This window comes from Vanessa cardui, chromosome Z (genome assembly GCF_905220365.1).
Source record: "Vanessa cardui chromosome Z, ilVanCard2.1, whole genome shotgun sequence".
NCBI classification, from domain to species: Eukaryota; Metazoa; Arthropoda; class Insecta; order Lepidoptera; family Nymphalidae; genus Vanessa; species Vanessa cardui.
Window position 1 is genome coordinate 11,144,270 of NC_061154.1, and position 24,369 is coordinate 11,168,638.

At 31.6% G+C, this 24,369-nt stretch overlaps 2 protein-coding genes across 2 annotated transcripts in view; one reads left to right on the forward strand and one right to left on the reverse strand.

Moving 5' to 3' along the window:
• Positions 1-17,570, reverse strand: part of LOC124543442 (discoidin domain-containing receptor 2-like) — a 68,142-nt gene extending 50,572 nt beyond the window's left edge. The window contains exons 1-2 of the mRNA XM_047121673.1: positions 17,276-17,570; positions 1,434-1,545 (exon numbers count right to left, since the gene is read on the reverse strand). Of these exons, the coding sequence (XP_046977629.1) occupies positions 1,434-1,545; positions 17,276-17,570 (407 nt within the window). The remainder of the gene's footprint in view (positions 1-1,433; positions 1,546-17,275) is intronic.
• A 5,211-nt stretch (positions 17,571-22,781) lies between these two features.
• Positions 22,782-23,815, forward strand: LOC124542834 (succinate dehydrogenase [ubiquinone] iron-sulfur subunit-like). Its single transcript, XM_047120717.1, has one exon. It carries the CDS (start codon positions 22,886-22,888, stop codon positions 23,759-23,761), a length of 876 nt encoding a protein of 291 aa, XP_046976673.1. The 5' UTR covers positions 22,782-22,885; the 3' UTR covers positions 23,762-23,815.
• Positions 23,816-24,369: the final 554 nt, after the last annotated feature.

The window sequence follows — 24,369 nt, forward strand, 5'->3', positions numbered from 1 at the left end:
TTGTAACAAAATGATGAGCAATGATAAAAGAAAATGAAAATAGTACTACGATCATAATACAATAGTGTGCCGGCGTTTAGTATTTGGCATGTCAACAAAATGAGATTCGAGATCGGCGATTACAGACGTTTAATTTGAATATCTATACTGCAATCTCATTAAAGGTACAACAGGAACAAAGCGAGGCGAAGGTTAAATTAAAATGGCGTTTACTGAATGCCTTTTGACCCTCTCGGAACTGACTCCATTGAGCGTACTTTGGCGTATTAACTCCTTATACTATGTTATCTTTGAAGACTCGAGACCCAAAAGGATATAGGGTAACACTCGCTGCGAATTCATATGAAAATTTAATTTTCAGTTGCCGAATCTCTCTAACGAGCGTTGAGTTTTCGTTCTATTGTCTCGCACCGAGCTTATGCGGGCTTACAGGCCGAATGTGAAACCTTCTGTTAATTGTTTGAGCTAAGTATGAACGTTTTGTGGTCGCCGGATTCACAATTATTGTAACAACTCCGCTGTATCATAGCGCTTTGTTGCTGTCAGACAATGACCATTTAAATACGGCTATCGATTCCGTGGCAATTTGTTTGGCGCGTATGTATTACAACTTCAATTTACATCGAACAAATTACAGTTAAAGATTCTCTCGAATATATGTTTTCTGTCATTTATTCAGAAGATGATTCGATGATTCGATTTCATTACAAAAATATAAAGTGTTCTATAATATAAAATAGTATATAAGATTTATTTCGAGGTTTTAAAGACGTACATACCTCCTTAAATAAAAAGAGGCATTTAGCACGAACGTCGACGTCAATAAAGGAAGCCTGTACAGACATGGTCGACTCTCATTGAATTAAGGCGCAATATTGTGCGACCACTGTTTACCAAACGATCGTATAAGCATCATAGTATAGCATAACTCGTTGGTCTTGTGACTATATAGGTCGCTGTTCTCGAGATCCTAGGCTTAAGCCGATAAAAAGTTACCGGGTTTTTCTATAGAAAAATTGGCATCTAGTAGTTGGAAGTGTGCCACTCCCTTATGTAGCAGTACATACAGTCATTGGTTCTGCACTAGAAGAGTTGTGCACTACTAATGTGTACCTGTGATTGTACACACACTTGTGAAAAAAATAAGTCATGCGTTGATGGAAAACAGCTAATTATGCTTTTGACAATTAAAAGGCTTAAAGACACAGAGTAGCTAGCTTTAGAGCCCTCGGGTTAAATAAATTATGCTTGTATAGACTATAAAATTATATTCACGAACTAAATGTGTTTGAGTACACAGGGAAACCGTTTTGAAGACATCATCTATTCATAATAAATTATCATACAAATTTGTATTTGTGTCGTAACCAATAATTTTCGGTAAGAAACATTTATTAATATTAAAACTTTGCTTGTTAAAACCGTAATTTTACCTCGAGCTCAGTGGAGACACGCTCTGATCGTAGCTTGAACTGGCAGCGAGGGACTCATTTGATATCATGCCATTTTCCATGCCCAGGGGTACTTCGCAGCTGCCCATTTCAGCTGAAAAAAAAGTCTTGTATTAATAATATATTTAGTTTTATATATTTATACTAAAACAAATAAATATATTTTTAATAAATATATGTCCATAGATACTATCAATATATGTTTAATCCTCGCATGGGATACTGTAACAGGAAGTTATAGATTTTTCTTTTTTCTTTAACATTTTTATACATAAAACATGCGATCCTTAAAGAAAATATTATGAAAAAGATAAAATAAATATCACTGTAACTTTAACATCGTGTCATTGCCGAGGCATGTTCGTGTATAGGGAGAAACGAGATGCCAAACAAATTCTTGTTTATTTTCTTCCTTTTAATAAAACGAAAATACAATACACGATCTCGGTGAGGCACAAAGGCAAACATTCTAATTTGGTTTTGCGGACGGCGTTATTTTAACATACGGATGCTTATATTTAGTTATATATTTTAACAATAATACACATTACGCAGTTTCAATGATCAATGCTTTAACGCTAATCCACTAAAGAAATGTTTCCATGAAACCTTAATCATTCATTAAATTACTCGTGCTTAGTTTGGTTTCATGTATTTCATGTTTCCATTCAATCTTCATTCGATTGAGATAAAACTCTGAGTTGTTCTGGGTTCGCGCGGTAAGGTTTCTGGCCGAATATAATAGATTACTATTCATAAATCCATCAACAAAAAAGTTTTCATATAAATAATTATTCTCTTGTGCCAGCGGAAGACGATTGTCTAAGATTGTCTACACACATACGACTAACTAATCAAAACTACAGCTATGCGTATCTTATTTGATGGCACTTCAAAAAGTTTTGCATTTTTACAAACGAATAAATAATTTATTGTGAGTATTCCGCTCAGTTTCGTAGTTCTTTGTTATCAGAGGATTACACGTGACAGGCGGCTTGCCTTAATCATACATACAGACAGACAGACACCCTGAGCGATGCGCGTCTAATCCACATCCTAGCGACAAGTGATATATCACATGAACAAATTACGCGAAACGGGTGTAACCGGAGAAAAACAATTTATTACAAAGACAAATGAGCCGCGAGACCGCTGTCAAGGTGATTTTAATTATAATGTAATTCAGCTACGCTCACATTTTATATTTTACATTAATCAAAATTATACAACTTTAATTTATCACCATCGCAACACGTGTAGAAATATATTATTAAACTAATTTCTACTCACGCTTTACACCCATTGAGTACTCTATGTATGTATGTATTTTCTTTTCTATGAATTGGGAGCGTATGAGCAAAATTTCATGATATTTGGTAGAAAAACATAATCAAAAAACTTGACTCTCGAATTTGTATTTTAACCAGCTGTTGCGCTTTCTATGTAAGAAATGGGAATTTTAAAAAAAAGATAAGGTACACTATCACACGTATCATTAGGCTATCACAATCCACTACTGGCTATGCTTCTTGTGTGCCAAAGCTCCCGGTTCTTAGTTTTCCGGTACCGGTAACGCAGCTTCTTTAGATTTTCAGAAAATTGAAGTATATGATAATCTATGGAATTAACTATTCCGAGTCAATTGGTCTTATGTTGAAACGTTCTGTAGGTATTACGTGATTGACGCTCAAACAAAATAAAACATAGTTTTTAAATATTGATTTTAATAGAAAAACCTAATACTTAAATGACAAGAAATAGAAGCAATAAAAATGTTTTCTATCGAGATCCGTCATGTCATATTTTTTTATTATTTTGTTTTATTTTCTATATTTATTTGATTCCAGATTTACAGAGCGCACTGACAGAGTTGTAATCTAAAATCAAAAGAAATAAAAGTCAAAGTCGGCTATAATTTCTAATGACGTTGGAAATGAAAGCTACGGAAAATGTAAAATATATATTTGTCTGTTGGGAACCTGGTCTCATCAAGTCACTTTAATTATGAATCATATTTTTCTTCATATCAGCTGGAATCCAAGCTTAAGCATATTTGATTTTGTTTATTTTACTTCTTTATAAACGGAAATAACATCGTCGTTACGCGTATCGTATAGCAAAACTTTTATTTTTCTATAAATTACGTATATTGGTATAAATTAAATGTCACCCACAATGGTTACAAAAATTACCAAATTATTAAAGATTAAAAATTGTACGAGCGAACCAAGTTAGCCCGTACTCGCTTATCGATAATTATACTTCCCAAATAAAATAATCGTGGGAAAATCTAACAGAGAATTAAGTCTAATTTGCAGCGCTCCCTGAGGCGAGCTAAAACTTGCTACCTCATTACATTAATTGCTTGTCGCAAAAGAGAATAACTATTAAAAATTCAATGTTTCAGACTCCACCAAGTTCGCTTGGATAGCATTGTTAATATTTAATTCAGCTGAGACGCCGAGCCTAATACTCTAATTTAAAATTCTTGGGAAACTTAATATTTAAGAGGGGCTGCCCCCCTAAGGGTTGAATATCTACTAACGATACTTCATAAGCTGTGAGTATGCGCAGCTATTCGCTTTAGAAAGGTGCGTGGCTACGACGGTGTTTCGGAGGTATGGAAATCTGTCGGCAGTGGAGCGCTAGCAACAGGAATAAAGCGAACTAGTATGAATTTATTTGAAGGTTCTGGGTAGAGGCTAGCCTTGCACGCCCAGTGGTACATAAATTTTCCGCTGGTACCGCATCGGAACCGCAGTAGCTACAACGATCGCCGTGTCTCGTACGTGCTACGATGCCAAATAAAATGTTTAAAGGATAGCACATTTAATGTATAACTTTCTCGTGTGAGAAGATGTAAAGTTAAATATACATATGTGTATAATTTAATAAATAATGTAACAGAATTTATATATGATTAAATATTCATATTGCTATTTCAAAGAAAGTCAACAGTTCGAGTAAACTTATCTATTATCATTTCATTATATTAATATAACAGATGTCCTTCTTTGTCTTTATAAAAGAAAACTACAGTGATTATTTTTTATCAGATTTTTTGTGTTAAAATTCCATCGTTTAATTAGACAGTTAAATAAATTATCATCTATTAAGTTCAAATTAATTATTTATTTGACGTAGAACTTAAGTGTTTATTTTATTTTAAGGAAATATTTGTTGTTTATTTACTAGCTTGCTGTTGCTTAAAAATTGTGGAGATTGATCTGCATTAATTCCTATTGGGAATAATGTGCATAATAAGTTTAACTCGTAACGAGCGAATTCAGCTACTCTCAGCGATTGCCATTCGTTGTATTATCTAGTTATGGACTTAATTTTAATCCACCTTTATAAAGGCAGGTTTAAACAGAACAAATAAATATTGAAATCTATTTATAAAATATCAAATGATCTTTTGAAATAGTTATCAACGGTAATTATTAAATGTAATGCGATATTTTAATTTTATGAAATAAGATTCATTCAATAAATATAAAAAAGCCTCGTTTTATAAATAAAAAAATAAAATTAAAAAAAGACGCGAATTTAATGTTTTTAAATATAAACATGAAGTATGTTATGCAGTCCTTACTTATTTATTTAAAATTTAGCTACTGTCAGGTAAGCTCTTTAATTTTCTTTTTTATAATCAATTTTATTGTTTTCGACACAATTCGATTAGCGTGCCGCCTTGTACGTTAATGGAACAATATAAAAAATCTTAACGCGAATGTTCACAACGGAAGTACTAAAATTTCAATTTAATCGGATGAACGAATATTTAATGATTTCTTTATATAAAGTTGCGTATAATAAGTAACTAATACAATGCAGATAAAAAAGTTTTATCTGTTTTTAATCTTCATTTTACGTAGGTAACCACTATAATGCTGAGATCAGACCAGTGCTTATGCCACGTGAGACAAGACGGAAATATAAGCGCTTTATAAATTTTAAACAGAATTTTTCTTATCTTCACCTTTGTATATACTTTAGTTATTGTTTGTTTTATAAATACTTTTATTAAACACTGAGCCAGTATTTCCAGTGAGTTATGAAAATGTTAAACCATTTTACATCCCTTTAGTTAGGGTGAATATACTATTGTGATTATGATATATTTTCTGGATGTATTAAATCAATGGTGAATCATGAAAGTTTTATTTATAGAGCGTATATATGCTGTGATATTCTTTCAAGATCCTGAAACACGGCCCGGGTCAGGCTTTTTGGCCGAAGTCTTGGCTGATATTAACAAGGGTGTTCTATAATCACATTATATTATACATTACATGATACTTCAAACATTACATACATTTATTCTAGAGCTTGAAATCTCCATTTACACAAAAACCTCAATAAATTATATACGTAAAATCTTTATGAATCCCTTTGTCTATTTGTAAAAACCGCATGAAAATCAGTGCAGTAGTTTTGGAGTTTATCGCGAACATACAGACAGTTGGTGCGGCCGGGGAACTTTGTTTTATAAAATGTAAAGATAGAGAGAGTATCTGTATTTGTTCCCACACTTGTGAATTACGCGAGTCTTGCACGGTTGACTAGTCTTCCTGGAGCATAGACGTCGAAACTAAAATAGGCAAAGGGAACATAATTATTGGCATATTATATGAGAACTCTCGTTTAAAATACGTCTTTGTAATCTATAACAGGTAAAAAATACTTAGTAATATTTTCACGGAAAATCATTTTACGAAATAGTTACAAATGAACTACATACTCGTATATTAGAATGCAAATAACTATGTACTCAAAATGTATTGGCAGTATTTTATTGAAAGTCATGTTAAACGATTAGACAAAATTACATAACGAACTAGCGTTTGCAATTAAGCGATGTAACAAAAGTTACAAAAGGCACAAGTAGTTGAAACTGAAACATACGGCGCTATTTATCTTGGTTCAAACAAGAGTTACTGATTTGTATTATTAACAGTATCTAGTTAAGTCGAGAACATTTCGTGGTATTACGTATAATGTGCGATACACACAACTCATATATTACACTACAGATGACGCAGCTTATGAAATACACTTTCATATAGTTTATATAATTCATAAAAGTTATAATGCGATCCTGTTTTGATTTTTTAAATCTTTTTGAAGTATTTTTGCAATATGTATTGAATATTAATGATTCAATTATTTGAATTAAGAACTTCTAAATATTGTTTATAAATTGCTGGATTTGAAATGCTATTCACATCGTTTCGTATTGTAATTTAATATTTCGATTTAATGATCGGTACTATATCAATATCAGTGTAATATGGGCAACAACAAATAATTATACACTCAGAGACTTTACGGCGGTGCTTGTGAACACAAAATGGTGTTCGTAACGTAGCTCCGCTCGTTTTAGACATTAGGAAGAAATTAATGATGTAGCACGGGCATCTCGCCACTCAGACAGACGTGCAGAAGGCTCATTACATCTCTCCAATACGAGTCTTCAGCAAATGCTCTCCTAAGAAAGTGATTGTTTAATCCACGGAAATATATGCATCGAAATTTATTGTAAACTAGCTGTGCCCGCGACCTTGTACGCGTTTGAATTTAACAAATAAAAAAAAATGTAGCCTAAGTTACTCCTTATTTTATCAGTTTTAAGTCCCTCCAAAATCGGTCCAGCCGTCCCGTCAGATTAGCCGGAACAAACACACAGGCAGACAGACAGAATCAAAAATTTAAACAAATGTTATTTTTGTATATATACCGTGTATACATACATATGCATTGAGTAAAAACTTATTAGTCTTGTGGATCAGATAATTAATTGAATGCTAGACTTTTTAACTTTAATAATCTACACTAACCTATTTTTATAAATTTGAATGTAACTCTGATTTTCAACTCTTTATGTTTAAGCAATTTGGATGGAATTTTGTATGGATAATTTGGAGTTCGGAGAAGGACATAAACTACTTTCTTTATTCACTTTTGCTAAGTAAAATTTTATAAATGTATCTATTGTACGGGTGCCATAGTAAAGCAAGCAAGTAAAGGTACAGCGGGTAAAGTTAATTTCCACTATACTTATAAAACCTTTAAGTCGATATGATACATATTTTATGCGAAATGGTAAAGTGTATCAACATAGTCGTGAGGAGAACTTTTCAGGTCAGCGTTGCCAACAATATATTTTTTTATTATTTAATGTTAATATAAATAAAAATTTATTATTACAAATACGTTTAAAGTAACTTCAAATTTAGTGATTTAATACAAAATGTTGATTATAATACGAATGGATGTTGATTATATCAAAAAACAATTCATTTTCATAATTCAAGTGGCTCGAAATGATGTCACCAAACTTCTTGAAGTGCGTCCAAAATGATTAGAAGTAATTATGTGAATACACCCTTAAATAGCAACTCCTCAGTGATTTATTATAAGACACATAACTTCAAGACAGAAGGTTGAAACTTTTGAAGGGTATCCGTAACTACCCTCCCTAGGACTGTAATTGTTTTGTTTACGGTTGCCGTCCGCATTGTTTGCCTTCAAGATGAGAATTAAACCTAACTGTAATTGTTTATGGTAACATCTATTGCCGACGGGCTAATATCCTTTATGACTTTACGTATAAATTGAATTCTGTACTGGATACGTGTTTTAATTTATCTGACTAAAATGTTTTTTAAGTCCCTTCAGTTTCAATCTACCATTTATTGTACCGCTTACCGTGTGTCGATTTAAAAGGAGTATTTTTACTGGTTATAAAATAATATTCTGTAGTAAGTGACATACATATTGACAGTGTAAGAAGTGTTTATATAATCGCTTTGAAGTCGGTGGCTTAGGCTAACAGTGACATCACTTATATTTAATTATTATTTGATAACTATTCGAACTTGAGCTCTCTGCGATGCTCTATTTCTGATAGTATAGAACCTACTTTCAAGGTTTCATACGTATGTGACTCTTGAAAAATTAACTCATATGCAGCGGTTTGAGATAATTTTTAAAGCAAATTTATTGCTTTAAGTTTCAAAGTCCGCATTCAAACTCACGAGCGTCTCTTATTTCTAAAAGACCTTTCTAGTGGGTCATATCAATTTTTAATATAAAAACTTTTTTTTAAGTTTGCTTTGTGCCATAATGTGCCACATCCGAGAACTGAACTGAACTATCGATTATGGATTGAGATTCACATTTCATATAAACTGTAAACAAAAACAATATCAAATGTGTTCACGCTCAATCGGGATATTTTCATCACTTTCGCATTGTGTTTTTTTTTAAGCAGTTGTTATTGAAAAAACAGTGCACCAAAATATGGTAAACATTCTTTTGTGTACCGGTTTGTTGACCAAATACGAGTAGATTTCGGCTTAGCTTCCGTAGTTCAATATGATAGCAGGGAGCGTTTGGAATTTATTTGATATTTTGAAAGTGTTTCGTCGCAAAAACGTTATTGAATAAAAATATTTCCGGGAACACAAAAAAAAACATATGAGCTGTATATGAGTTATTTGTAGGTGTGATTGGAAGCGTTTTTTATACATTTTTTTTTCATTTTAAAAATATGAACAAAATAGCTTTGCATCTAACACTTTTAATAATTTGTATTTAAATTTCGCACTATTTAGTTCTGTTATGTTTAGTTTATGTTTATAACTTAACTTTTAGGACGCCTTTATTTGCTGTTTCATTATTTATATGAAAAAAAATACTAATAAAAAACAAAATAACCATCGTTTTAAAATAAATATTATTTTAGAAACATTTACTTATATACTACTATGATATTTTGATATCTCATCTAATAATCAGAAAATTTAATCCGAAAAACACAGAGGAATAGGAAATATTATCAAATGTTATATAAATATCTAAGAGGTAACATCGTTACTTTCATATAAATACTGTACTGTTTCATATAAATATAAATTTCATATAAATACCACTTCGAACCTGTGGCAACAAAATTGTTGCCACAGGTTCGAAGCAATTGATATTTAAATTCACTTATACCTACGTATATCGAATGCAGATTATACATTTGGTTAGCGATACCTAATTATTCTGTCTATTAGACATCTATCTATCCAGAACACTTAATTGTTTGCACGAATAGCCAGTTAATTATATCATCAGACGTACTAAGTTTACACAATATACCAATCAATGAATATTTGCTTTTAACAAACTCTAAATTAGTCTTTGGCTAATCCTACTATCTTATACTATTGTTATTATAATTTTGATGGTTTATCAAATTGAATTTATGGACATTTTTCCGTAATTTTCTTTCCACTAAGTAACATATTTATATCCTCATGATATGTCAATTACCGTTTTCGTAAAAAATACTACGAAATTTAAAACAGCTGTTCCTGCTAAATTTTAAACCACATCATTTAGTTAGTATTGTATATTACACGAACCAATTTAAAAGTTTAGAGTACTTATGTTTTAATAAAGATTTTTAGTATATTTTAAAAGAGTTGATTAAATTCTCACCCAGCAAAATAAACAATGGAGATGTTTATCACGGTCTAATGATAGCTCCACATTTTTAATCGAATTGGAAGAAAAAAGCAGTTTCACGAGAACCATAGTTAAGTGCTCTCGTGGTTTAATATTGGACACTTTCAAGCACTTCGTTGTAATACCTCCACCATCATTTCAATAACGACGGGTGGGAATTGCTCTGGTTTTAACCATCTCTTTAGAAAGCTGGGTGTGCGATTTAATTTTAAGATTAAACTGTTTAATGTTGTTTTATGGAAGCTATACAACTTTTTTCATTAAATTTCATATTATTATTATAAAAATGCGATTTTCTTTCTTCGAATCTCAAATTAATTAATAAATTTCTAATATAATTAAGTGTATAAGTCGATTGTCTCGTCTGTTTTAATTAGTGATAAATTCATATTTCGTTGCAAGCCATCCACGCCATATTTAACGAAAATTTAATATATAATTATTAATTATTATATATCAGATAGAGACTATTTGGTACAAATCAATTAAAATTCATAACTGTGACACTTTTGGAAAGCTGATTCCAACATGTTTCCGAAGTGTGCTGTTATGTCGTTATTTGCAGCGTTGCGTTGATTATTTATTCACAAAAGTTAAGGCTATTTGCTTTTATGTTTATTATATATTTAATTGAATCGGAATAACTGAATTGTATTAATAACAGAGTAACGCTTTCGTCCCGCGCCCGCTGTTAATTATTCCGTTTAATAAAATTTAGTTTCGCACGAATAAAGCTCGCTTTAAGAAAATATACTTATTTTATGAAGTATGCATTAATTGTAATCACTACCTTATGGTCTAGTGGCTAAAATCATAAGGAGTTGAATCAAAATAGAGTCAAATCTTGGTTAAGATTTGACTCTATTTTGATTCAACTCCTTGATTGAACTTTTCTCTTGATTCAACTCCTAATAAATTTATTAGACTTTTCTGTCGAAGAAAATTATATCAGCAAGCCGAAGTTTGGAAATTGGAAGTAAAATTGTTGTTTCTATGAGTAAGCTCCCTTGGTTGTTTCAGATTTTCGTACCATCAATATACATTATGAGAAAGAATAGAGTTAGAGTGCACATTTGCTTGCACACATAATCGAGCACCGTAGTATATATAGCGTCATTGGCGGTTCCCTGCTGAAATTGGCCGGCGTGACCGAAATCACCCACGAGGTTATTAGTTATTTAGATCTGTAACATACTATTTTTTCACTAATTTAAAAAGACTATTTCATGTTATTTCAGTTTATGTAAATTAAGTCATCGCTGTAATCTTCCAATATATATGTGGTTTGTCTCTGAAATGTATAATAGGGCCAAATCACAAAATAATTTTAAAATATTTTTATATACTTTCAGAATAAAAAAAATTAATTATAATTTATTATAATTACACATTATTTTCCCGAAGCAATATGCGAGTTAACGAATGTTGGGTTAAATTCTTGTAGTTGATTATGAAGTAAGCATGTCTGAATAATATATCTATATATATTGAAATCTGAATAACTTATTAAATAGTTCGAAAACTTGCTTCGTTACGGTTTGTTAAAGTGACTTGGCGGGTTTACTTGGCATCTGTTCAAGCACATTGCAGAGAGGCGAATAAGTTGAATTCAGTTATTTTAAAAAAACAATGTGATTCAAACTTTTCTCTTTTTAATTAAATAGTAGTTTCCTTTATTTTCCGTGGAAACCATTTATAAGATTTCTTTTAGACAGTGACATTAAAATAATAATGTAGCTCGTAGTTATTTTAAAATAATTAATCTATAGTAAACATTTTATAAATCATAATAGAACGTTTTTTTTTTTTTATAAATATCTTGATAAACACGACAAAGCGGATGTTTTAAAGTTTAATATTTTAAAGCGTGCAAGAGTTTTATCACATTAATAACTTGGCTTCGATGTAGGGATAATTTCGTTAAGCCCGTGACAATTACTGGAGTAGGTACACCGGTTTAATCTCATATGTGAGCCGGCTCCCCGAAATAAAAATAATGCAAGGTAGTCGTATGTTAGAGTGAGCTCGAATACCTTGCTCTTGCGGGCACAATTTGTCACTGTCTTCGCCAATTTCCTGTTGTAACTAGTTTTTTCTGTGCGAAGCGTAAATTTAATTTCACCGCTTTGTTGAAGCAGTTTGAAGCGGTACATGGTGTTGCCAGTTCTTGAAACGTATGCGTGATTTCATTGTCGCTGTGGAAAACAGGATTTCATGTTTTCCGTAAAAATTCTAGAAAAACTTTTATGTTTCTTGTAAAACGACCTATTTCGAAATAAGAATGTTTACAGTATAGCAAGTTCATTTTTTTTTTCGATTTTTGAAAATAACAGTTGAAATATTGGTGTTATCTATTCATTAACAGATTCTTTGATTAATCAATACTATCAAAGCTGAGCGGAAATAGCGCCCAACAATTGGCCGCTAAGTACACGTGTACAAGTATGTCAAGGATATCAGTCACGCACAACAGAAAACTAATATTATCAAGCTGAAGAGTTTATTTGAAAGCGTTAATGTTTCAAAAGAAAGAAAATCTTTTGCGTTAGATGTTCCGTTTACAAAGGATTTTTATATACAGCGTCTCGCTACAATCATGGAAAGCAGGAGTAACTAAAGAAAAACGCGCAAAACAGCCAGTACCTCGAGCCGATAGTAACTATGCACCTAAGAAAAAACATTTAGGAACGCACTGACTATGTAATTTATGTAGGACTAGATCTTGTATATGCTTTGATTTTGATTGTGTGTCTGTAATATAGAGTATATATAATAATAAATTTCGACAAAAGGTTTTCTAGAATCAGAAAGTTAATGTATGTAAAATTTTGTTACAAAAATAACGTAAGGACTGAAATGTTATGAGGGGCGTGAAATAAAGAACTTGTTATTTCATAGAGGCTCCGTGCTCTTGTTTTACAGACCTCATCATTGCTGCATGAGCAGCTAACCCTTAAATTCAAAGAAACGGCCATATGTTATTATAGTCGGTAAGCCCTTTCTCTCTTGTATGTAGAATTTTTTTACTACATGTTATTTTTCTAAAAGAAATACTTCAAATGATTAACCGTTTGTAACGCCGGACAGAAGATAAAATACATGATTATACTGTCTGATATAGCAACATAATGTTTACTAAAGAGTACATATTAAGTACTAATTAAATAATATTTTATTTATGTAACCGCGATAGTTCTGTCGTAGGAACACGTCTCTAATGCCAAGAATGCGGGTTCAGAATCGGATATCACTGAGTTTTTTGTTTATAATTTATCTTGTGTATGAGTATGAAAAACATGAATGTTGGATGAAACTCTGTCAGGTACTGAATTAATGTGGTCGAAGAAGTTTCAAAACATTATTTTCAAGAGGTAAGAAATCTATTCTATTCTATAGTTTGTCATATAGTCGTGTCAAATAATAAAAACTGTATGAAACTGTAGCAAACGGATTAAAGATTGCACTTTACAAAGTACAATATACATAAAAAAGCTTTTAGCCATTTGGATGGATTTGACTAAATAATATTTATCATATGTAAATTGGATTTATTTATTCCGAAACACGTTAAAATCAACGTCATTTTTACGCTTATAGAAATAAATGCATTATATGAACCTGGAAGGATCTGTATATTGTTTTGAATGGTGAGAAGTTGATATGCTTCAGTTTGAAAGTAAACTTAAATAAAAACTTATTTGCCAAATTTAGTATACTAAATATAGTAAACTTAATAACAGCCTTTTTTATATATATAAACTGCCAGCAGAAGTTTGCCACGTATTATATTATTTTAATATATTTAAACCTTCCCCGAAACGTGCTTCTATAATTCTGAAGTGTTGGTTTAGCTGTTATTAGTTAGGTAAGCATACAAGTGTCCCTACTTATTATAACAATGTATAAAAAATAAATATCAATCTTTGTTTCATCACGTTTGATTCAAGTGTATTTAAGTCTTTTCGTATTTGCGCCGAGTGTTATATTTCATGTGCCATTATCAACATGCCTGTCACGTCCAGCGGTTGATTTGAGTGGTCATAAAAATTATTTTCACTTTAACCGCGACAATTTAAATTCTCCTTCACTTTTATCCCTCGTGATAAAACAATTTGTAATTCAAAATTGATACTATTATCTTATTTATAATAGCATTCAAAATATAATTAATTTTATATTATAATCCTACTAGCTGTGCCAGCCACCTTGTACGCGTTTGAATTTAACAAAAAAAATATTATTGTAGCCTAAGTTACTCCTTATTATATCAGTTATCTGCCAGTGAAAGTGCCGTTAAAATCGGTCCAGCTGTTCCAGAGATTAGCCGGAACAAACAGACAGACAGATAAAAATTTTCAAAAATGTTATTTTGGTATATGAACCGTGTATGAATTGAATAAAAAAGCTATTTTAATATTACAAACAGACACTCCAATTTTATTATATGTGACGGCGCCCGCCAAATGCGGCGTTATCTATTTGATTAATTTTGAATTAAATTGTAAAGTTTTGATTATTGGACGAGGGTGAGTTAAGGCTTGCTCTGGTGAAAAGTTTGACGTGCAGCGCCGTTAGATGGCTAATATTGCTAAGGCAACGAGTAACGGCCGGTAAAAACAGTGTATGACACGCAGATCATTATTTGATTTAACTGTTGAAAATAATTGTACGAACGCATGTAAAGCATTACAATATTGTAATCTAACGATACCAACTTTTATTTCTTGCCGCCCTCATGATGAGTGATACAAGTCCCATATTAGGAGACAAAGATGATAATGGCGTTCCAGTGCCGTCATATGTATAGATGATTTAACAATTTCCAATATTATTCACTTAAAAGTTTCTTCAACGTTCTGAAATTTTGTATTTGTAATAATGGATATTATACGGTTAGTCTTCGTATGTATCGCGGTCGGTCCGGTTCACGTAATACGGAAAACTTGAGGAAAATTGGAAATAGGTGCGGTGCTCTCTAAGCATTTTGAATGCTGCGGTTATGTTCCTGCAATACAAAATATGTGAACTTTTTCCAAGGCTACGCTATCGAATTTCGTTGCGAAATTGAACATCAAATTATGGCAAATATTAATGTGAATTCATTGTTTTACTTTAAGTAGTTTCCTTTGTTTGGTCTTTCATCGGTTAGTGTTCTTATGTTGAAAATATGCAATTTCAAATTATTATTATATGTATAGTTTAATATGTAAAAAAGTAAAGTAAAGTAACAGCCTGTACATTTCCCACTGCTGAGATAAGGCCTCCTCTTCCATTAAGGAGAGGGTTTGGAACATATTCCACCACGCTGTTTCAATGCGGGTTGGTGGAATGCACATGTGGCAGAATTTCGATGAAATTAGACACATGCAGGTTTCCTCACGATGTTTTCCTCACCGTCGAGCATGAGATGAATTATATACACAAATTAAGGACATATATATATAGTGATACTTGGCTGGGATTGAACCCGCAATCATCGGTTAAGTTGCACGCGCTCTAACCACTGGGCCATCTCAGCTAGTTTAATATGATATTTATACAAAAATAGTTCCAAAAATAAAAATGTGTACAGTTTTTGATAATCATATTATTTTTACTACATATTTTCTTCATACGATATGCAGTCACCGACTCAAATATGACAATTACCACCTTAATACTATTTGGAGAGACGGATAAATTAGGAAGTGAAAATAAAAAATCGCTTTTTACATTGGCCCATCTATCTAATAAACCTAATATTGGTTCGATACGCGCTCAAGAGGCGTGAAATGACGACCCGCTCCCCGTCTCCATGAAGGGGAGTCTCTCACCGTCTCAACTTGACCTTTGCAATTTTTCAGTTTCAGAAAACATTATAAAATGAGACATTGTCAAACTTTATAAATTATGATATTATGCAAATATGTACCGTACGTTAGTATATTATAAAACGTAAAATTCTTTATTTTAGGATTGGCTCTTAAGTAAAAGATTCCTGAAATTAAAATACTTGAAAGGGAAATATGTCGATTGCTTTAACTCAGCGCATTCCCTCGATGACCGGGGAGTTACACTCTCGAATTACTTTCGTACTTTGTCGGCTACAACAATTTGGATGTTTTCACGTTTTGGGCCATTCCTTAAGATGTACCCCTTGGAAACTATTCGCTTAACGGATACGATGCGATGTTTCCTATTCAAGACGCGCTCGACGTTTGAAGAGTACTACCGAATTTTCGGACGTAGCTTGCTACGTTACATCTGCATTTTTGCCTCACAAAAGAAATAAGTTATACTAAAAAATAGAATGACAGAAATTTCGTTGAAATATCTTTTCTGTCTATAGACATGCTTCAGAATAGACGGATTATGCAGACTTAATTCTATCTCCGACTCGCAGTAGAAAGTTTTCCTTTAGTAGTTAAAAGATATTCGCTCTTTTGTTCTCTGCTCTTTACTAATTGAATATAATCGTTACTAGATATACATCACCCGTCTATTCTGAACTTATTCTATATAGCTGTGTTCTAGATCTCGTGGAGGTCCCACGGCTTGATTTCTGTGCGGATCGGTTTCAAGTACTATTAGAAATGCAGAGAGGTCATTAATAGTTCTTAGTTCTCTAGTTCTTGGCGAAATTAAGGTTACCTCTTCGAGTAGATTAGAATAGGAATTGTAATGTCTTATACGACGTTTAGTAATTATAGATATATAAGCCAAGGGATTACTTTTTTCGGTTCGATTTATATTTTTTTTTTAGTTAATAAATGTGATATAAATTTGATTAGTATTCTGTTTCTAAAACTTTAATTTTCAATTATTTTTACATACATATTGTATGAAAATTTAAAAATTGCATGAATTATTTCTAGGTATATAGATTTTCAAAATATATCTAATCCGATTTGCGAAAAATTAACCATTCATTTAAATGTATTCGATACGGTATAAACCCTTTGGGTGAACTTTAGAAATGCGGAAAGGGAATTCGGACGTCATGAAATTAGACAAAAGTATTCCATCGGACGATGTAATTGTTTTGGGTGGTGGTTTATTTATTTATATTTAACATATGCATGAAAGCATGTGGTAGAAACGCTTGCCTGTGCGGAATAGAACCAGTTATACAATTAACTACATGTATTTTTAAATTATATTTGGTCTGGGTAGAACGCGATAAATCATGGTAGATATCCTCCATGTCGAATATATCGATACAGAATATAGTATTTTCATTTATTAATTGTAATGCAATTTAATTTAGAACATAAGTTATTAATAGTTTGATTGATATAAAGCTCTTAATGAATAAATGTACTTACTGTGATCGAAGGAGCGCGGGTCGACTGTTGTGGTGACGACTGGGGTGGTGTGCTCATCGTCATCATCGTACATTTCCGTCGTTGTCGTCGTAGTAGTCTTGGTTGTAGTTCGGCGTCGATTGCGTCGGCGATCTTTTCTTTGACTGGCTGCAGTGTTCCTTATTGGCATGACGGTCGTGCGCCTTGGCGTTTTCACCGTAACCAAGGCGCGACTACCAGAGCCGCCATCGGCGAGAGCCAGCGCCACCAGTGAGACGGCAGCCAAGCGTATCACCAGTGGCGCTAACGGCCACATTTTATCTGTAACAATAATTTAATTTTAATATAATTTAATTATAATAAATTTATAATTAATATTTCGTTTACCGCTAATATGCTCATGTTTAAACGAACATGTCTGATATCGAATAACAAATTGGAAATTAATGTTTCATTTTAAATTGACATTTCTATAATAACGGTTATTATAAATTAAATATTAAAATAGCTATCAAAAGCCAAAGCGAAAAATAAAATTACATTCACGGAGTACCATTGCATTATATATTCGTAAACATTCGTGTATATTGTAACAAGGCACTATAAGGTTGTCGAATGTATCTCCGGTATAATAGAAAAGTGTCTTCGTAAAAGGAGCCGCGGCGCGATGAACCTTATTGTAGCACGTCTCGTCGCTCCTTCTGGATTTTATGGCATAGTGCTATAAAGCTGGTTGTTCCTTATTGTTTTTCTTACGTGTAGAATAAACTTTATTTAAAGTAGAATACTCGAGAAAGAGAAACGAAAAGCAGGTTTTGTTTTTTTTTTCTTTTCTTTTAATTACGAAGAATGTAACTCTATATTCAGCCTAGGTTTAACTTGTATGTGTTGTTTACTTTGTATAAGTTAACGTCTTCTATACTCTCGGCTATCTAGGTTTCAATGATACCCTGAAGAAATTACTTATAAATAAAAGTTTAAATTAACATAATTTAAGAGTTTATATTTAGGTATTACAATTTCTATTATAATTTATATTGATTAAAACACAAACACACACATATAAACACGCATATATTACCTATGTGTGTGTATGCTGACGGTTGAAATATGATTTTTATTCATAAAATCTATGTAGCAAAATAAAAGCTTCATGGCAGAAGTGTGTTAGAAATGAATTTATTTTGTAGCAATCAATGTCAAGTTTTTTCATTGCTTTTTTGGGACAGCTAGCGTATTTAGCCGACGTTTTTCATATCGTTCGTGTATGAACAAAATTTGATAACTGAAGTTGGTATCGACCGTTCTGACAGGTAACTATAAGGTTTATTGTTATTGTTTTGTGATATATTTATTTGAACGAGTTAATGGGACTTATAGTAGTAAGTTTGGGGAATAATGTTTTATGTCATTTGTTCCTGTGACTGGCTGGCATACCCTTCAAATCGGAACACAAATATATTAAGTATTACTATTTAGTTATAAAATGTCTATATAAAAAAATTCCTACAGATTTTTTTTTATTCATACTAATATACTTCTTGTGACAGTTACGGCAATAGCAAATATTGCGGTTTTGCGTAAAAGTGATAGTGCGCCTGCGCATAGTTAGTTAGTAATTCATTTCATATCGAAATGGTAATAACGTTCCTTTTGAATTTAAATTTGAAAGTTTGTTAATTATCTGTTCCTTTTTCTTACGTTTCAGTGTAGTTATATTAATATTGATATTATACACTGTTTAATAACACACTTTCTGAACTAACAAAAAAAAAAGGCAATAAATGGTTTGGATAATAATTCATTACGCTATCCTAAAGCGGTTTGATGGTTGTTCACCTACATGTGTAAATGTGGCCGAATAAATAAGTGGCGCCGGATTTTTTGTTTAAAATTTACGAAAACAAATATATGCATTAAATACACGATAAACAAAACTAAAACAATGGCAGCTTATGTTTATTGTTCCTGTTTAATCTGTGAAAGATTGTTTGTTGACGAGGAATTCGTATTACAAAGGTTAAAACACAAAAGCCAAACCTATGATATATTTAAATAAAACGCGTTATATTTTCAACGTTTAATATAAAAATTATTTTATATTTCCTATAGGAGTTGAATTTCAGAAAATGAAAGGAGTTATTTCGTTATGAAATGAAAATTATTTGTGTGATATTTATTCCAAGGCTTAAACAAATAAGTCGTTTAATGTTTACATTATCAGAGGTATCTATTATTCAAATTACACGCTTCTAACTTCAGAGAACGTGGTATTTAATGTTGACAAATATAAAATAAATGTTATAAATTTGGTTTTTATACTTAAATATAAAATAGTAAATTTTTAAGCGACTTCAAAAAAAGGAGTGTTCTCAATTCGAATGGTATTTTTTTTATGTTTGTTCGCCGATTACTTCGCCTTCTATGAACCGATTTTGACGTTTTTTTTTTAGTTAGAAAGAAGATACTCCTGGAATGGTACCATGATGAGGATATCAAAGTCTGATGATGTGATTCTGGAGAAATCGAGGGGAATCCTCAAATTTTATAGGCACATGTACCGTGTTTTACATATTTTCTGAGGTTATGTTGGCATTTGCTTCTGGCAATCATAATGTTATACTGCTGAGCTGATGATAGAAGATGTAAGTCCTCTATTACTAGGAGTTAGGAAATAGTTCTTTCAACATTAATATATGGATTTATACTCCTCTTTGTAGCTTTTATGAAGAGAAGGACAGGTTCACTAAACATTTCTTTTGTTGTGTTATTTTTTGGTATATCATGCTCCAGAAGTGGGCCAGTAAAAGTTTTATTGAAATAGGTTTTATTGAAGTCGGACGATTTTGAGTGAAAAACAAAATGTAGAAATATTTATATATGATCGGCCGATTTCAATAATACGTGTTTAAATCAAATTATTTTATTACTTTTTAGTAATCACTAAAAAGTAATAAAATAAAATAACACCGACTCCAAGTCGGTGTTATTTTTTAGAAAAAATATTTTTTATATACTTGATGAATAGCGTATGTACCATCTATCCATTTAAACTAATCTAATCATATACGGAGAGTCCCGCATCGATTAGTCTTAATTTCATATTGATTTGTTTAGTTTTCACGTGATTGACACACGAAGAAAAAAAGCATTAAATATATGTAGATGCTAATTAGATAGTCTCTTATTCGTGAATTGTTGAAACTTGAAAAACAGTTACAACATATTGTCTGATTTGTTTGACTTTTAGTAAAGATGATGGAATGCTTTCATTGGTATTGTTTCTGTTTCATTATGAAAGAAATATGTTTTTGTTTACATTTTATTTATAACTATATTTATAACTAGTTGTCACCCATGAAGTCAGTCGCGTTTTAAGGGTTCGTTTTCTTGTGCTAAGCAAAAAAAGTAGCCTATGTTCTTCCCTGGAGGCCAAGTTTGCTTCATAGCTAATTTCGTCAAATTCGGTTCACTGGTTTGGCAGTTAAATAGCGACAGACAGACAAATAGAGTTACTTTCACATTTATTATATTTGCATCGATTTAATAACAACGAATGTTCTAGAAAAAAATATTTATTTAAATGTTAAGTTAATTTTTATTAGAGACTGAAACATACACATAAACCGACATATCAGTCAGAATATTATACCGGTAAACCGAGCGGGTAATAATAAGTTTGACAGTTATAACCTCGCAGAATGCTTACTTTGCTGGTCTAACTCGCCGTTTAACAAAGTTTGACACTTTCGATCTTCCAACTATAGCTTGCCGCAAAACTTTAAATACCGACGATAAATTTCGTTACTTATTAATCGGTAACAAATACAGTTTTGATATATTGATGAATAAATTGAACTACAATCACGGCGTTCTGTTAAAGTTAACCAATATTACGCAGTGTAGCTTTAATATAACATATAACTTATGTATATACCACGCATCATCATATTTCAACAAAGCGATTTTGCATAAAATTATTGTTATTTTATGCCTTGATGTAAATTTTACTATTTAGCACGAGCTTCAAACGGATAATTCATATTCATAATGGACACGTACGTACAGACTGTCATTATAATTGATATTAAAACTGAGCTATAGTAAGACACAAATTAGATGTAGCATCGGAAAATGCAATGGAATGAAAATAAAACCGATTACTGCCGATTTACACAACCAATAGAAATAGCTTCCTATCGCACCATTCGACGCTATTCGTCGCTATTAGATTTACGCGTCAGAGACAACAAGTGCATGTAAATCGACGCGTCAAATTGACGAATATATTATGTTATATGATATTACTATAAGTAATATCTTTATTACTTTATATTATTATAAGTTATTACGTTTATGCAAAGATCATATTCGCGTGTGAAATAAATATTGATAATTTGGAATAGCGTACTTAATTCGGATGTGATCGGTTTTACGAATTTTGCCGATGCGACATCTAAGTTGTGTCGTACTATAAATGTCTAATACCAAAGGAGTATTATTTTCAATCGAAGAACAATTGTGTGTTCTAGAGCCTTTATTACACTAGTTATATGTGCTACGGGAAACTTTGTTTGCTAACTAAGCGCAGCTGAGCTGAGCCTCTATGGGAATGTTTTTTATCATGTAGTATGAACATAATTAAAATATACATAATACAAAACTTTACTACTAAATATGAGACAAACTGCATTTTATACTGTTATTAAAAAAAAAGGTAAAGCAAAATATATTACAGCACTGAAAATTTAGGCAAATCAACAACAAATTTTCATATTAATTAAATGAATAACAATTTATTAGGTTTTCTGTCATTGTAGTCATTTTTTTTTTGTAGTCATACTTTAAGCTAATTTCACATTCTAGATTGTTTTATTGTAAATTAAAGGTAAAGGTTCGCCTTTTAAGTTATTTAGTACTTGTCATTCTACTGTCTCGCTTCTCTATAGAAAGTTATGATGATTTGATATATTAAATTATATGTCCATATTATGGAATGAAATTTAAGTTTAGTGTATAATTTTAGCTACATAAATGGAAAGCATAAAATATTCCTTTAAAAGCAAACTTGAATTATTTTTTCCATTAAAATTCATATAAAACCTATATTTACGCTACAAACCTAAGCCTCAACCACGCTAGCTTCTTGTACTTACTCACATTTAACAATAATCTCTCAGAGAAATCTGTTTCACAATCTTAAGGAATGTATGTGTTATGTACATTTTGTATGAAGCATCTTTTATGTTACTATGAATAAAGGCATTCTTTATTTAAAACATAAATTTAAATGTAAAATTTTACTTCTAAACACCAATTATTATTTCTAACTGCAACTTTTCTTTCGTAAGTAATAATCCTCCTTTTTTAAAAACCTTATTAATTTATTCTTAAAATTTAACCTTAACCTTATTAATTGCATGTAATATGTAACCAACCTGATTATTGTGCCTGAACATAAAAATATATGAAAAAGAATCATGTCAAACTCGTGTCAACAATATTTTTGATTAGTGATTGTACTAACAAGTTTTAAATACATTAAAAATTATACACGCTATAAAAGAGAAAATAAATAATTAAAAAAATACGAAGGCGTTGAATAATCATAACAAATCATTAAAATAAAAAATGAAAAGTTTCCGAAAATTATTAGATAACAGGAATTCATTATGCATATCATTAACAAAATTTTATTCCGCAGAAAAAAAAGTAACACCAACTAAGCCTAAACAACCTGTTGATCCACGAAGGATATTTAAAGTGTATCGGTTTGGAGGTATTCTCAGCAAAGAGAAGCCTAAAATGGTAAATTACGACTTGGATGTTAGCAAGTGTGGACGGATGGTCTTAGACGCTCTTATTAAAATTAAGGACATGGATCCGACACTTGTATTTCGAAGATCCTGTCGAGAAGGCATTTGTGGCTCGTGTGCTATTAACCTTCAAGGGTCGAACTGTCTCGCTTGCATTACACCCATTCCACCAGATAAAGTTATAACCATACTTCCAATACCTCACATGTACGTCATAAGAGATCTGGTGGTTGATATGACTCATTTTTTTGACGCGTACAACAGCATTCGGCCTTATCTTATACGATTGAATAAAGGACCTATTGGTAAATATCAATATGCTCAGAGCATTAACGATAATGCGAAGTTGGTGGGGCTATATGAGTGTGTTCTTTGTTCGTGCTGTTCTACCGCCTGTCCCAGCTATTGGTGGAATGGACGGAGGTTTATGGGCCCTGCTACGTTACTCCACGCCTATAGGTGGATTATTGATTCTCGCGACGAAGACACGGAACAAAGATTGCATGAACTGAGAGACGACTTCAAAGCTTTTCGTTGTCACACCATTCTGAACTGCACTCTTGCTTGTCCGAAAGGACTGCACCCCGGCTTAGCTATTGCTAAATTAAAAAGATTAATTTCAGGACTTGACAAGAAGCCACTGTCTGAAATCAATGCTATGGTGCATTCAGAACCTGCGTCTAAGGTTTGAAATTTGTTTGCTAATTTATTAGTTTCAAGGTATATTGTTTTTTCAAATTTATAAAAAAATCACTGTTTTGTAGAAACTTATGTACATATAAACTGAATAATTCCTGTAGCTGGTGAATTATTAAATAGTAAAAACATTTTTTAGAAATTTTTGTTTTTCATTTGTTATAACAAATTCTTCTTAGGTAAAGATACTTGAAAATCTAAATATAAAAACAAAAAATATTGTTCAGCAACGTCTAGCTAAATTCAAGCATTGAAAAAGAATCTTACACAAACTATTTTCAAAATCTATTACTTTTTTATTAAATAGTATTTTATCATTGATTGAGTGACATATAGATCAAAAACCTTACACAAGTCGCTGCATCTACCATGCAGCTGAGTTGTTTTATTGTTTGTATAAAAGAAAAATCTGAAAACAGTGAAATTTAAGATTTGAAATATTTTGTTTCCTTTTTTCTCTTTCCTAGCGCCTTTCGAAATTATATAAGCAACAAAAATAATTTCATATGTAGTAGTAGAATTCTAATTAAAAAAAAAATGTGAGCTTAGTCCTATATTGAGACGCAAGGAACCATTTTTCAAAACGCATCTCTTAAAAGGGTT

What these genes read in the sequence shown, in the direction of transcription:
- LOC124542834 (XM_047120717.1), top strand. Translation starts at nt 22,886, where the DNA reads ATGAAAAGTTTCCGAAAATTATTAGATAACAGGAATTCATTATGCATA.